General features: G+C 37.2%; 1 protein-coding gene across 4 annotated transcripts in view; it reads right to left on the bottom strand.

Moving 5' to 3' along the window:
- Positions 1-16,653, bottom strand: part of DIAPH2 (diaphanous related formin 2) — a 1,253,176-nt gene that overhangs the window by 698,464 nt on the left and 538,059 nt on the right. For all 4 annotated transcript variants that reach the window (XM_040442348.1, XM_040442349.1, XM_040442347.1 and 1 more), the window contains 2 exons: positions 9,144-9,245; positions 6,524-6,618 (listed from right to left, as the gene is read on the bottom strand). In XM_040442348.1, coding sequence (XP_040298282.1) covers positions 6,524-6,618; positions 9,144-9,245 — 197 coding nt within the window. The remainder of the gene's footprint in view (positions 1-6,523; positions 6,619-9,143; positions 9,246-16,653) is intronic.

Here is a 16,653-nt window from a genome sequence, read left to right as displayed (position 1 = left end):
GAACTGAGGTAAACAGGGTTACTGAAGGTAAGTAATTGGTGCTGATTTAGGGTGTAGTATTAGTAAATGGGGTAAACTGTGGGGACAGGAGGTGTAATATTAGTAACTGGGGTAAACAGTGGTGACAGGAGGTGTAGTATTAGTAACTGAGGTAAACAGTGGTGACAAGAGGTGTAGTATTAGTAACTGGGGTAAACAGTGGTGACAGGAGGTGTAGTATTAGTAACTGGGGTAAACAGTGGTGACAAGAGGTGTAGTATTAGTAACTGAGGTAAACAGTGGTGACAAGAGGTGTAGTATTAGTAACTGGGGTAAACAGTAGTGACAGGAGGTGTAGTATTTGTAACTGGGGTAAACAGTGGTGACAGGAGGTGTAGTATTAGTAACTGGGGTAAACAATGGTGACAAGAGGTGTAGTATTAGTAACCGAGGTAAACAGTGGTGACAGAAAGTGTAGTATTAGTAACTGGGGTAAACAGTGGTGACAGGAGGTGTAGTATTAGTAACTGGGGTAAACAGTGGGGACAGAAAGTGTAGTATTAGTAACTGGGGTAAACAGTGGTGACAGGAGGTGTAGTATTAGTAACTGAGGTAAACAGTGGTGACAAGAGGTGTAGTATTAGTAACTGGGGTAAACAGTGGTGACAGGAGGTGTAGTATTAGTAACTGAGGTAAACAGTGGTGACAAGAGGTGTAGTATTAGTAACTGGGGTAAACAGTGGTGACAGGAGGTGTAGTATTAGTAACTGGGGTAAACAGTGGGGACAGGAGGTGTAGTATTAGTAACTGGGGTAAACAGTGGTGACAGGAGGTGTAGTATTAGTAACTGGGGTAAACAGTGGGGACAGGAGGTGTAGTATTAGTAACTGGGGTAAACAGTGGTGACAGGAGGTGTAGTATTAGTAACTGGGGTAAACAGTGGGGACAGGAGGTGTAGTATTAGTAACTGGGGTAAACAGTGGTGACAGGAGGTGTAGTATTAGTAACTGGGGTAAACAGTGGGGACAGGAGGTGTAGTATTAGTAACTGGGGTAAACAATGGTGACAAGAGGTGTAGTATTATTAACCCGAGGTAAACAGTGGTGACAGAAAGTGCAGTATTAGTAACTGGGGTAAACAGTGGGGACAGGAGGTGTAGTATTAGTAACTGGGGTAAACAGTGGTGACAGGAGGTGTAGTATTAGTAACTGGGGTAAACAGTGGTGACAGGAGGTGTAGTATTAGTAACTGGGGTAAACAGTGGGGACAGGAGGTGTAGTATTAGTAACTGGGGTAAACAGTGGTGACAGGAGGTGTAGTATTAGTAACTGGGGTAAACAGTGGGGACAGGAGGTGTAGTATTAGTAACTGGGGTAAACAGTGGTGACAGGAGGTGTAGTATTAGTAACTGGGGTAAACAGTGGGGACAGGAGGTGTAGTATTAGTAACTGGGGTAAACAATGGTGACAAGAGGTGTAGTATTATTAACCCGAGGTAAACAGTGGTGACAGAAAGTGCAGTATTAGTAACTGGGGTAAACAGTGGTGACAGGAGGTGTAGTATTAGTAACTGGGGTAAACAGTGGTGACAGGAGGTGTAGTATTAGTAACTGGGGTAAACAGTGGTGACATGAGGTGTAGTATTAGTAACTGGGGTAAACAGTGGGGACAGGAGGTGTAGTATTAGTAACTGGGGTAAACAGTGGGGACAGGAGGTGTAGTATTAGTAACTGGGGTAAACAGTGGGGACAGGAGGTGTAGTATTAGTAACTGGGGTAAACAGTGGTGAGAGGAGGTGTAGTATTAGTAACTGGGGTAAACAGTGGTGACAGGAGGTGTAGTATTAGTAACTGGGGTAAACAGTGGTGACAGGAGGTGTAGTATTAGTAATTGGGGTAAACAGTGGGGACAGGAGGTGTAGTATTAGTAACTGGGGTAAATATTAAGGTAATTAATAATTGTGACCCTATAATATAGTGGACCAGGTGGATGGGGATATAATCACATTGTTGTAGAGTATTTGGAGTATTATATAGTATGTATATTGTAAATAAGGGCAGACTTGTACTTTAATGTTAAGCTTATGCAAAAAAAAATAACGCTGGGAGTTGTAGTTCTACAGCAGTAACAAAGCCAAGGCAGCCATCAGTATTGTGGTAAAAACCCTGTGAAGTTAACCCTATAGTGTACACTCTGGATGACACGCAGCTGCCGAAGTCTAATGCACTCATGTCCATTACTATACTTAAAGCCATCCAAGTAATGGAAATGCTCATCAGTCATAGAAAACAACCAATTATGTGACATGCAACAGGGCAGAGAGCAATAAGATACAGCAGCTATTTATGCTCTGATATATAAAGCTTTCCTCCGATCTTCCAAGCAGAACTGAACACAAAGTAATTGAATTTTTTTTTTTTTTGTAAGATGAAACAAGTTATCAGTAAAATATAGTCTGTCCCTGTCAGTCCGACAATTTAATTACCTTCATCTATATGTTTCCTTTTTATTGTGAATTGGAAGAAATATTAAGCCTGACAACATAGAGTAAGCCCAACTCAAATACAGAACATGTGAATCTGCCAAGACGACGGCTGAGAACGACGAGGTCTGCACCGAGATACAACAGAGAAGAGAAGGGGAACTCAACAAGGGTTTGTTGCCTTTTAGGCTACTTTCACACTTGCGGCAGTGTGATCCGGCGGGCAGTTCCGTCGTCGGAACTATCCGCCGATCTGCCGCTGACTGAAGCATTTGTGAGACGGATCCAGATGCGGATCCGTCTCACAAATGCATTGCGAGGACAGATCCGTCTCTCCGCTTGCCATGCGGACAGACGGATCCGTCTTGTACATTTTTTCACATTTTTACCGATCTGCGCATGCGCAGGCCGGAAGGACGGATCCGATATTCCGGTATTCTGAATGCCGGATCTGGCACTAATACATTCCTATGGGAAAAAATTCAGGCAAGTCTTCAGTTTTTTTCGCCGGAGAGAAAACCGTAGCATGCTGCGGTTTTCTCTTTTGCCTGATCAGTCAAAACAACTGAACTGAAGACATCCTGATGCAAACTGAACGGATTGCTCTCCATTCAGAATGCATGGGGATAAAACCGATCAGTTCTTTTCCGGTATAGAGCCCCTGTGACGGAAGTCTATGCCGGAAAAGAAAAACGCAAGTGTGAAAGTAGCCTTAGGTGGAAGTCGAAAGCCAATCACATACTGATGCAGAAGCTACAATACCCCATACAGCACTCACAAGGGCCCAGAGAGCAGAGATGTGGGAAGCTATTCTGTTACAATTCAAAAAATAATAATGTTACAGAAAGATGCAGAAAGTAATAAGGAAAATAAACACTATGAAGGAGCTTTCACAAGAAATGTTTCATTCTGATGATCTAAACTAAAAGTTATCTAGAGAATAATAAAATACTAAAGCCCTCAATGAAAAATAATCTAACTATATCCAAAATAAAGTATATAATACTGCTCCTATGTACAACAAAATAACTACTATAATAATATTGCTATGTACAAAACTATAACTAATATAAAACTGTTACTATGTACAAGAATAAAACTACTATAATACTGCTCCTATGTACAAGAATAAAACTACTATAATACTGCTCCTATGTACAAGAATATAACTACTATAATACTGCCTCCTATGTACAAGAATATAACTACTATAATACTGCCTCCTATGTACAAGAATATAACTACTATAATACTGCTCCTATGTACAAGAATATAACTACTATAATACTGCTCCTGTGTACAAGAATATAACTACTATAATACTGCCTCCTATGTACAAGAAAATAAATACTATAATACTTTTCCTGTGTACAAGAATAAAACTACTATAATACTGCTCCTATGTACTAGAATATAACTACTATAATACTACTCCTATGTACACGAATATAACTACTATAATACTGCCTCCTATGTACAAGAATATAACTACTATAATACTGCTCCTATGTACAAGAATATAACTAATATAATACTGCTCCTATGTACAAGAATATATCTACAATAATACTGCCTCCTATGTACAAGAATATAACTACTATAATACTGCTCCTATGTACAAGAATATAACTACTATAATACTGTCTCCTATGTACAAGAATAAAACTACTATAATACTGCTCCTATGTACAAGAATATAACTACTATAATACTGCTCCTGTGTACAAGAATATAACTACTATAATACTGCCTCCTATGTACAAGAATATAAATACTATAATACTTTTCCTGTGTACAAGAATAAAACTACTATAATACTGCTCCTATGTACTAGAATATAACTACTATAATACTGCTCCTATGTACAAGAATATAACTAATATAATACTGCTCCTATGTACAAGAATATATCTACAATAATACTGCCTCCTATGTACAAGAATATAACTACTATAATACTGCTCCTATGTACAAGAATATAACTACTATAATACTGTCTCCTATGTACAAGAATAAAACTACTATAATACTGCTCCTATGTACAACAATATAGCTACTATAATACTGCTCCTATGTACAAGAATATATCTACTATAATACTGCCTCCTATGTACAAGAATATAACTACTATAATACTGCTCCTATGTACAAGAATATAACTACTATAATACTGCCCCTATGTACAAGAATATAACTACTATAATACTGCTCCTATGTACAAGAATATAACTACTATAATACTGCTCCTATGTACAAGAATATAACTACTATAATACGGCTCCTATGTACAAGAATATAACTACTATAATACTGCTCCTATGTACAAGAATATAGCTACTATAATACTGCTCCTATGTACAAGAATATAACTACTATAATACGGCTCCTATGTACAAGAATATAGCTACTATAATACTGCTCCTATGTACAAGAATATAACTACTATAATACTGCTCCTATGTACAAGTATATAACTACTATAATACTGCCTCCTATGTACAAGAATATAACTACTATAATACGGCTCCTATGTACAAGAATATAACTACTATAATACTGCTCCTATGTACAAGAATATAACTAATATAATACTGCTCCTATGTACAAGAATATAACTACTATAATACTGCTCCTATGTACAAGAATATAACTACTATAATACTGCTCCTATGTACAAGAATATAACTACTATAATACTGCTCCTATGTACAAGAATATAACTACTATAATACTGCTTCTATGTACAAGAATATAACTACTATAATACTACTCCTATGTACAATAATATAACTACTATAAAACTGCTCCTATGTGCAGAAATATAACTACTATAATACTGACACCTATGTACAAGAATATAACTACTATAATACGGCTCCTATGTACAAGAATATAACTACTAGAGATGAGCGAAGTTTTGGAAAATTCGATCCTGCTGTTTCGTTGAATTTTACAAAATAATTTGCATTGTAACTAATTATTTCGGGTGCAATGACTGCGATAGCGCCGATCCCTATCATTGTACCCCCTCAGATGCCACATTCATACATGATCGTGGCATCTGAGAGGAATAATACAATGTAAAATTAACAGGAAAAAAATAAATAATCATACATTTGCTCGCAACAGGCTGGCCGCCACCATCTTGCTTGAAGATCTTGAGCGAAATATCGCGAGGCCAGAGATGATGTCGTCACACTGGCTGGTGTGGTGACATCATACGTCACCACGCACAGAATTTTGGCCGAGATCTTTAATCAATATGGCGGTGCCTGTCCCATCACAAGCAAACGGAGGAGTTAAGTATGATTTTTTTTTTTACACTATTTCAGGTTAAATCAATTTGCTATCACAAAACACAAGGAAATTCGGCTTTGCAGCGAATCGAATTTATCGTCAAATTTGGATTGAATACCACTTTGTTGGATTTGATTTGCTCATTTCTAATGACGACTATAGAACTGCTCCAAAGTACTGAACTTGCTGTTCTCTTCCCCGTGTGAATACACTGCATTTTCATGCAACAGCCACTAGGAGGAGCTCATTGCACAGAGATGATTACCATAGTAGTTGCATTAATTCCTGTTCACTGAGCTCCCCCTAGTGGTGGCTGTAGGCAGCCAGCTAGCTTTGTACTAAAAGAGAAGTCATGTTATGTTTGCCAGTTTTCTGGTGTAAATATGGTGTTCAGAATGAGCGCCATTTATTTTGAAGCATCTGTTCCACCTTTTCTGACATTAAAGCCATAGGCAACTTTTTTTTTTTTATTACAGTTTGTATTTAATTACAATTTCTTTCACTTAATTGAAAAAAAATTAAATTTATCAGAAATCTAGGTAAATAGTAAATTTTGCCATCGGGCCCTATGAGATCTGTGTATGCCCCTGCCAGTCAAACACGATATATTAGTGCACAGAGATGATGTAAAGTAACCATAGTGAGGAGATCAATATTCTGAAATCACTTTCATACACCCCCCCAAAAAATATATATATATATATAAAAAAAAGCCAAAAACATTTTTCTGTAATCATCTGAATTGCATTTTCCCATGGAAACATACCTGAATTAAAGATTCAGACAATTTTGCTTCATCTACCTCTAAGATGATGTTCTTAATTTCTTCATAAGACATTCGATAAGATCCCAAGAAGATAGCTGAAAGTTAAACAGTAAGAAACCATGGGTGAATAGTGATGGGGGAGGAATGATCACCATACACGGGATCTTTAGTCAAATGACATCTCGGTTTATGTAGATTTACAGAGAATAGAGATGTACAGACTGTACAATAATCTCCTAGTCTCACGATACTTGAATCAAAATTGTTGAAGACCAAAAAAAATAAAAATCACTGCTGGACTTCTTGTCACGGCGGACGTGCACTCAGTATAAAAGATAACACACCAACCAGGCTCTGGACGAGAGACAGGGGAAGGGTCACCTCCTAGTTTATCCCTGACCTCTTTCCCTGCACTGCTCAGCCCACAGGCAGACCTTGAAGGTAGGTGTGCTGTGTCCTCCAGCCTAGACTGACAAAACCCTGAACTCCCTAAGATGGTGAAGTGGGGAGATAGGAGCAGCCTGCTCGCACAGAACCTGGATGGGATAGATGACACAAACAACCAAACTAGAAATGACACTTATCTTCTGAGAGCAGGAACTGACAGCCAACCTTCCCTCCAAACTTCCCAGACCAAAATGATCAGTATAATCCGCTCAGAGCACTTAGCTGGAGGCCATTTAAACTAATGACTCCACCCAGTGCACCTGATGAGAGGCGGATCAAGCACGACACCAAAACAAATACTAAACTCGTGCTGCTATCCTGGCCGACCTCTGCACATCGTCAGAGTGGGGCATGACACTTCTCTATTGGCAGCTTTACTAGTACCTTCAGAACAAAGGGTTTGTCCAAAAAATCCAACAGCCCGTTATTTCTCTGACATTTTTCGTCGGGGTAGAGCTAGGAGGCCTCACTACGATGGTTGGTTAGTTATGATGAATTTGGTGCTTTCATTTGATGTTTTGGAGGATCCCCAATTCTTCCTCGATGGCAGATTTTGGGCAGAAAAAGGATTGGGTGCTTTATTTCTTCTTTTATGCCCTTATCAGTTTCGTAGATCCACTCCTCAACACCATGCCAAGCTTTCAATGTACTGAGCTGCATATTCTAGGTAAGACTGCACGAATAGGAATAATAATGATTTCCCTGCCACTTCTTATACATGACAGTATCCTGCTGGCCTTAAAAGCAGCTGATTGACATCGCACTTGCTTCCTATCACTCAATTTCTGAGAAGCGTAGTCAAATGACTTCTACTAAATTGAGCAAGGCCATCTCACCAGGCTTTTCTTTTGCATCTAAAATGTTTTGATCAACTACCGTACCTAAGCTAATTAAACATTGTCCAGTCACAGCAAGCATATTCTGGAACCATTCGTCTTTTCCATCTCCTCAGGTCCAACACTAGGCAGGACTAACACAATGAGGTTTTTAATGTACTCAAAGTAGAAGAGTGAGGTAAAAAATGCACCATATTTGTCCCAGAGGTGCCCATGGATAGATTTGGTGCATTTTGGGACATGTAAGCCACCGTTCACTTTCTTGCACCATCTCTCGATGTTTGACTTACTTTAGACCAGTGTTTTATGAGAAAAAAAACATTAAAACTGGCACACTGCATTCATAAATCTGGAGCATTTTACAACGATACTAAGTCGTGACCCCCTTTTCCAGATACTTTTTTAAAACGATTTACCAAGCCATACTAAGTTTACCCAATCGATCATTTGCCTAAATGTACAGCACCTTTAAAGGAGTTGTTCAGAGCCAAACCCGGACATATCTCCTTCTTCACCCAGGCTGCCTCTCTGAGATGAGCACTGGAGCATTTCATGCCTTGTGCTGAACCGTGCGGGGCTTCCCAAGCGCTAGGCTTCCCTAGGCGGAGGCTTCCCAAGCGCTGCCCTAGCCACTGGGAACACTGCTAGGAGGAAACCTCTGCCTAGTATTGTAAGGCCTCATTCAGATGGCCATAGTGTTTTGTGGATCTGCAAATCACGCATCCCAGCATGGTGGCTCAGTGGTTAGCATTGGTGCCTAGCAGCGCTGGGGTCCTCGGTTCGAATCCGACCAACGGCAACATCTGCATGGAGTTTGTATGTTCTCCCCGTCTTTGCAAGGGTTTCCTCCGGGTTCTCCGGTTTCCTCCCACACTCCAAAGACAGACTGATAGGGACCTTAGATTGTGAGCATCATATGGGACAGTTGGATGCTAATGTCTGTAAAGCGCTGCCGAATATAGTAGAGCTATATAAGTGCATAAAGTAATAATAATAAAATAATAATACCGGCCGCGAGTGGCTGCAACCACAATAGAAAATTTATATTCATGTCAGCGATTCCTCTCCACACCGTGTCTGAATGGGCCCTAAGTATGTAAACAAAAAAAGCTCTTGCCCTGCGTGATACAGCATGAAATACTCCGATGCTCATCTCAGAGGGTGAATAAGATGTGAGCTGAACCCAGACAACTCCTTTAAGTTTACTCTTTTCCTGATATATCTTTGTTTCACCTATGATAATATTTTATGCAGCAGAGATAAAACCTATAAATATACACAGAGAAGAACGTTTTCATGCAGTGTTTTGTGTAGAAATCCCATAACATAATACATACAAAGATTCTGGGCTGTTTTACTATCCAAGACTCTCAGTTCCTTGACTTTCTTCTTGGCCAACACTGGTTTTCTTTCCTCTTCTTCTTCCAAAGCTTTCTTAACTGCAACATAAGAGAAAAAACAATAGTTCAGTCATTTATATGTAAATTTCATCTTGACAGAGAAGCGTCATCCCGAACATCGATAGATAATTATTCACCAAAGAGTTAAAAGCACAACAACTGGAAACGACTGGAAACTTGAACATTTCCAAGTTATATAACATTTATTTGGGACCTTGCATTTTTTCTGCTTCTTTTTCTCTTGTCAGTCACGATCACTATGGTAGCAGTAGTAGAGTATAGGGCCTGTTTCACACTTTTGAGATACGGCAGAGGATCTGGGCCATTTAATACATCCGGATATTAGTTTCGGAAGAATCTAGCACTTTTTTCCGGCAACTGACATTGATTTTCATGACGTATCTGGTTTGTTCCATTTCACAGACCAGAGACAAAACCGCAGCTTGCAACGGTCTTATGTTTGGGCAAAAAACGCATCTAAGGCTACTTTCAAACTTGCGGCAGTGTGATCTGGCGGGCAGTTCCGACGTCGGAACTGCCCGCCGGATCCGCCGATCTGCCGCTGACTGAAAGCATTTGTGAGACGGATCCGGGTGCGGATCCGTCTCACAAATGCATTGCAAGGACGGATCCGTCTCTCCGCTTGTCATGCGGACCGACGAATCCGTCTTGTACATTTTTTCACATTTTTACCTATCTGCACATGCGCATGACGGATCCGGCATTCCGGTATTCTGAATGCCGGATCCGGCGCCAATTCATTCCTATGGGAAAAAATTCCGGATCCGGCGTTCAGGCAAGTCTTCAGTTTTTTTCGCCGGAGAGAAAACCGTAGCATGCCTCGGTTTTCTCTTTTGCCTGATCAGTCAAAAAGACTGAACTGAAGACATCCTGATGGAAACTGAACGAATTTCTCTCCATTCAGAATGCATGGGGATAAAACTAATCAGTTATTTTCCGGTATACAGCCCCTGTGACGGAACTTTATGCCGGAAAAGAACAACGCAAGTGTGAAAGTAGCCTAAATGGAACGAAATGCATTCTTGACAATGAAAGGGGATAAAACTGATCCGCTTTAGCCCGTTTTTTAGATCTGCTGCCGGATCTCATAACAGGAATGCCACAAATCAAGTGTGAAACAGGCCTAAAAACACGCGGCTAAGTATTTTCAATGTGGACTGTCCAAAATATGGAACTACTCTAAATTGTACATAGTTAAAACCACAAAGTAGCAGTAAAAAAAATAGAAAGGCAACAATAGGTGGACAAAGAAACGATACCTTCAAAGGAACAGAGAATATGAGGGAAAACTGAGAAAATGGGCTAGGAAAATGAAGAATAGGAAGAGAAAGAAGGAGAAGAAGAGGGGGAAGGAGAATGAGAGGAGTAATAGAAGAAGATGAAGAAGAAGAACGGGAAGAGAAAGGAAGAATGAAAAGGAGCAGATGACAAAATTAGAGATACGAGAAAGAGGAGGAAGAGAAGAAGAAGCCGAAGAAGAAGTAGAAAAGAATGAAGACAACAATAAAAAAGGTAACAAAAGGGGGAATCAAATAAAGAAGGAGAAGAAAAAAGAGTAGAAGGAAAAGGAAGAAGATGGAGGAGAAGAGGAAAAGGAATGACCAAAAGGAAGAGAAGGTAAAAGGAGAATAGTAACAACACAATAGTTAGGAAGATTATAAAGTAGAAGAAAAAGAAGGTTGAGGAGCAGAGATAGAAAAACAGAGAAGCTAGAAATAAAACAGGAAAAATGTGAGAAAGGAGGGAAAAAAAGGAAACAGAGAGGAAGAGAAGAAGAAAGGTAGAATGAGGACGATGTATGCAAATTAGGCGAAAAAAAAAAAGAAGAAAAGTCAAAAGAAAATAAGAAGGAATAAAAGGGAAAAAGAAGACTGTGGTGATGTAGACACGGTGGAGAAAGAGGAATAAGCAATGAAAAGTGTTCTGTATTATTTGCGAGTGGTTGTTTTGCATATTAAATTGTCTGGGTTACATTGCAATCGAATATCACTTGCCTACAGCGCCTCACTCTAATTGTAAAAGCTCGAACACCTCTCCTGCTCGATGCATTGTAAACTCTTGTTATTTTATTTGCACTAATACTGCATACTGCAAAAAGCGCGTCTCGATGCTTTAGAAAATAAAGCGCTTTCTTCCCTCACATATTGTATGAGGTGTATAACTATATCGGTGTTATTAAGTCTCAATGACAGTATTCAAACTATCACATAGTAAGAGAAAGCAGAAAAAAATATACATAATTCTTATTACTGCAACAAAAGACATTTTTCTAAAAGTGACTGCAGCTCCAAAATTATTCTTTTTAAGTACATTATATTCAAAGAAAAATAATAGAAGGATTTGACAAATGTCGGGAAAGAAGTCATTAACCAGTTATTGTTATACAGCTAGAAGAATTTGCAAACTTGCAGATTGAAAAAACCTAATTCATTTAAAAAGATATCATTTATATAAACAAAATTCAGTTAAAATCCATAATCTTTTCCATAGAAGGCAGTATTATAGTAGTTATATTCTTGTACATTGGAGCAGTATTATAGTAGTTATATTCTTGTACATAGGAGACAGTATTATAGTAGTTATATTCTTGTACATAGAAGGCAGTATTATAGTAGTTATATTCTTGTACATAGGAGCAGTATTATAGTAGTTATATTCTTGTACATAGAAGGCAGTATTATAGTAGTTATATTCTTGTACATAGGAGCAGTATTATAGTAGTTATATTCTTGTACATAGGAGCAGTATTATAGTAGTTATATTCTTGTACATAGGAGGCAGTATTATAGTAGTTATATTCTTGTACATAGGAGGCAGTATTATAGTAGTTATATTCTTGTACATAGAAGGCAGTATTATAGTAGTTATATTCTTGTACATAGGAGCAGTATTATAGTAGTTATATTCTTGTACATAGGAGCAGTATTACAGTAGTTATATTCTTGTACATAGGAGCAGTATTATAGTAGTTATATTCTTGTACATAGGAGACAGTATTATAGTAGTTATATTCTTGTACATAGAAGGCAGTATTATAGTAGTTATATTCTTGTACATAGGAGCAGTATTATAGTAGTTATATTCTTGTACATAGGAGGCAGTATTATAGTAGTTATATTCTTGTACATAGAAGGCAGTATTATAGTAGTTATATTCTTGTACATAGGAGCAGTATTATAGTAGTTATATTCTTGTACATAGGAGCAGTATTATAGTAGTTATATTCTTGTACATAGGAGGCAGTATTATAGTAGTTATATTCTTGTACATAGAAGGCAGTATTATAGTAGTTATATTCTTGTACATAGGAGCAGTATTATAGTAGTTATATTCTTGTACATAGGAGGCAGTATTATAGTAGTTATATTCTTGTACATAGGAGACAGTATTATAGTAGTTATATTCTTGTACATAGGAGACAGTATTATAGTAGTTATATTCTTGTACACAGGAGCAGTATTATAGTAGTTATATTCTTGTACATAGGAGCAGTATTATAGTAGTTATATTCTTGTACATAGGAGACAGTATTATAGTAGTTATATTCTTGTACACAGAAGCAGTATTATAGTAGTTATATTCTTGTACATAGGAGCAGTATTATAGTAGTTATATTCTTGTACATAGGAGTAGTATTATAGTAGTTATATTCTTGTACATAGGAGGCAGTATTATAGTAGTTATATTCTTGTACATAGGAGGCAGTATTATAGCAGTTACATTCTTGTACATAGGAGCAGTATTATAGCAGTTATATTCTTGTACATAGGAGTAGTATTATAGTAGTTATATTCTTGTACATAGGAGGCAGTATTATAGTAGTTATATTCTTGTACATAGGGGCAGTATTATAGTAGTTATATTCTTGTACTTAGGAGCAGTATTATAGTAGTTATATTCTTGTACATAGGAGCAGTATTATAGTAGTTATATTCTTGTACATAGGAGGCTGTATTATAGTAGTTATATTCTTGTACATAGGAGCAGTATTATAGTAGTTATATTCTTGTACATAGGAGACAGTATTATAGTAGTTATATTCTTGTACATAGGAGACAGTATTATAGTAGTTATATTCTTGTACACAGGAGCAGTATTATAGTAGTTATATTCTTGTACATAGGAGCAGTATTATAGTAGTTATATTCTTGTACATAGGAGACAGTATTATAGTAGTTATATTCTTGTACACAGGAGCAGTATTATAGTAGTTATATTCTTGTACATAGGAGCAGTATTATAGTAGTTATATTCTTGTACATAGGAGCAGTATTATAGTAGTTATATTCTTGTACATAGGAGTAGTATTATAGTAGTTATATTCTTGTACATAGGAGGCAGTATTATAGTAGTTATATTCTTGTACATAGGAGGCAGTATTATAGCAGTTACATTCTTGTACATAGGAGCAGTATTATAGCAGTTATATTCTTGTACATAGGAGTAGTATTATAGTAGTTATATTCTTGTACATAGGAGGCAGTATTATAGTAGTTATATTCTTGTACATAGGGGCAGTATTATAGTAGTTATATTCTTGTACTTAGGAGCAGTATTATAGTAGTTATATTCTTGTACATAGGAGCAGTATTATAGTAGTTATATTCTTGTACATAGGAGGCTGTATTATAGTAGTTATATTCTTGTACATAGGAGCAGTATTATAGTAGTTATATTCTTGTACATAGGAGCAGTATTATAGTAGTTATATTCTTGTACATAGGAGGCAGTATTATAGTAGTTATATTCTTGTACATAGGGGCAGTATTATAGTAGTTATATTCTTGTACTTAGAAGCAGTATTATAGTAGTTATATTCTTGTACTTAGGAGCAGTATTATAGTAGTTATATTCTTGAACAAAGGAGCAGTATTATAGTAGTTATATTCTTGTACATAGGAGCAGTATTATAGTAGTTATATTCTTGTACATAGGAGCAGTATTATAGTAGTTATATTCTTGTACATAGGTGCAATATTATAGTAATTATATTCTTGTACATAGGAGCAGTATTATAGAAGTTATATTGTTATACATGGGAGCAGTATTATAATAGTTATATTCTTGTACATAGGAGCAGTATTATAATAGTTATATTCCTGTACATAGGAGGCAGTATTATAGTAGCTATATTCTTGTACATAGGAGGCAGTATTATAGTAGTTATATTCTTGTACATAGGAGCAGTATTATAGTAGTTATATTCTTGTACATAGGAGCACTATTATAGAAGTTATATTGTTATACATGGGAGCAGTATTATAATAGTTATATTCTTGTACATAGGAGGCAGTGTTATAGTAGTTATACTCTTGTACATAGGAGGCAGTATTATAGTAGTTATATTCTTATACGTAAGAGCAGTATTATAGAAGTTATCTTCTTAGACATAGGGGCAGTATTATAGTAGTTATATTCTTGTACTTAGGAACAGTATTGTAGTAAAAAAAAAATTGTACATAGCGGCAGTATTATAGTATAATGTTTTTCCTACAAAGAAGTATATTTTTGTACATGAGATAGTATTCTAGTTATATTGTTGACCAAGAGAGAGGTGTAATATATTGTTCATCGAGCACCCGAGCACAATGGAAGTCAATGGGAGAACCCAAGCATTAAACCAGGCACCCCCTGCTCTGAAGAGGAGAGGGTGTCTAGTTTACAGAAAAAGGTTAGTAATTGATGGAAACACCACAGAAATGGTTTGGAAACAGCATGGGGAGGACATCTGGATGCATCTTCGACTCCTATTACCTACAATAGACAACCACAGTAAGGCTATATGCAAAAAGCCAGGTATGTGCAAACCAAAAATCTTTCCATGAGACAGATACAGTCAGCATACCTTATAATGGCAGCCTTGTGCTCTATGAGACATTCAAAACCAGCTCTCATCTGACTAAGAGCCAATAAGCCTTAAATTTGCTTTATATCTGTTGGATGGCTTGGGTGGACCTGCGCACCTAGATCAATATTATTAGGGTGACAAAAGGTTTTCTGATTGTCAGAACATAATATTCAATAACCTTTCTATACAGTTTTGTCATGTAAACTCATTTGCATAAACATGGACATATGGGAAAGACATGCAAATGAGCAGAATCTGCCTTGTTTTTCAGCTTAAAAACCATTTGCATGGAAAATTCACAATAAAAAATTTGTGATTACAATATTCACGATCTACACTGCCCATGATCAGCGCCATCTAATGGATTCATAGTCTTGTCATAAGACTATGAAACAATAACATATAAAGCATCATTAATCTTTACATAAAGACGCACTACCATGAGACTACATGACAATAAATCCACATGAACTCCGAAATGAGACACTGTACACCTCCAGGAATACCTATAATAAAAATAAAACTTTAAACCACATCACCTGTATAGAAGGGGGAGGGCTAGAGGGGAAAGGGAACTGTTTAGGGAAAGGATTATTGCACTGTTTATATGTGTTTTATTTTTGTTTTCACAGCACATGTTTTCACAGCACATCTGTAAAAAGGGAATATGACCTGTAATTTGATCCAATATGTACCTTTGAATGTAAATGTTCAAATTATACCAAAACCTAATAAAATGTATATATTAAAAAAAAGACTATGAAACCAATAGATCGCGCTGTTCATCAGTCATGAACAGCACCATTATTGAATTCATAGTCTTTTCATAAGACTATGAATCCAATAAATTGCGCTGATTGCAAATTTTCCATACAAATGGTGTTTCAGCAAAAAAAATGCATATTCAGCTAATTTGCATATGCCTACGATTATGCAAATGAGTTTACATGACTAAACTGTATAGAAAGGTTATTGAATATTATGTTAGGACAATCAAAACTTTTTGTCACCCTAATGATATTGATCTAGGTGCGCAGGTCCACCCAAGCCATCCAACAGATATGAAGCAACTTTGAGGCTTATTGGCTCTTAGTCAGATGAGAGCTGGTTTTGAATGTCTCATAGTGCACAAGGCTGCCATTGTGAGGTATGCTGAGTGTTATCTGTCTCATGGATAGATTGTTGGTTTGCACATACCTGGATTTTGGCATATAGCCTTTGTGTGGTTGTCTATTGTATTTCATAGGTAATTAAAGTCCAAGATGCATCCAGACATCCTTCCCATGCTGTTTTTAAACCATTTCGGTGGTGTTTCAATCAATTTCTAACCTTTTTCTGTGAACCAGACACCCTCTCTTCTTCAGAGCAGGGGGTGCCTGGTTTAATACTCAGGTCTCCCATTGATTTTCATTGTGTTCAATTGTGCTCGAGCCAAACGCTGCGATGTGCCGAGCATAGTAATGCTCGAGCTGAACTGCTGTTCGGCCAAGCATGTTCGCTTAACACTAGTGTAATACTCCACTGTAAATAAGACATGCAAGTCAGTTCTCTTTCCAAAAGGACCACAGTATTTGGTGT

This window comes from Bufo bufo, chromosome 8 (genome assembly GCF_905171765.1).
Source record: "Bufo bufo chromosome 8, aBufBuf1.1, whole genome shotgun sequence".
Taxonomy (NCBI): Eukaryota; Metazoa; Chordata; class Amphibia; order Anura; family Bufonidae; genus Bufo; species Bufo bufo.
Note: the sequence above shows the minus strand (reverse complement) of the source record. Positions and strands in the feature narration are given on the sequence as shown.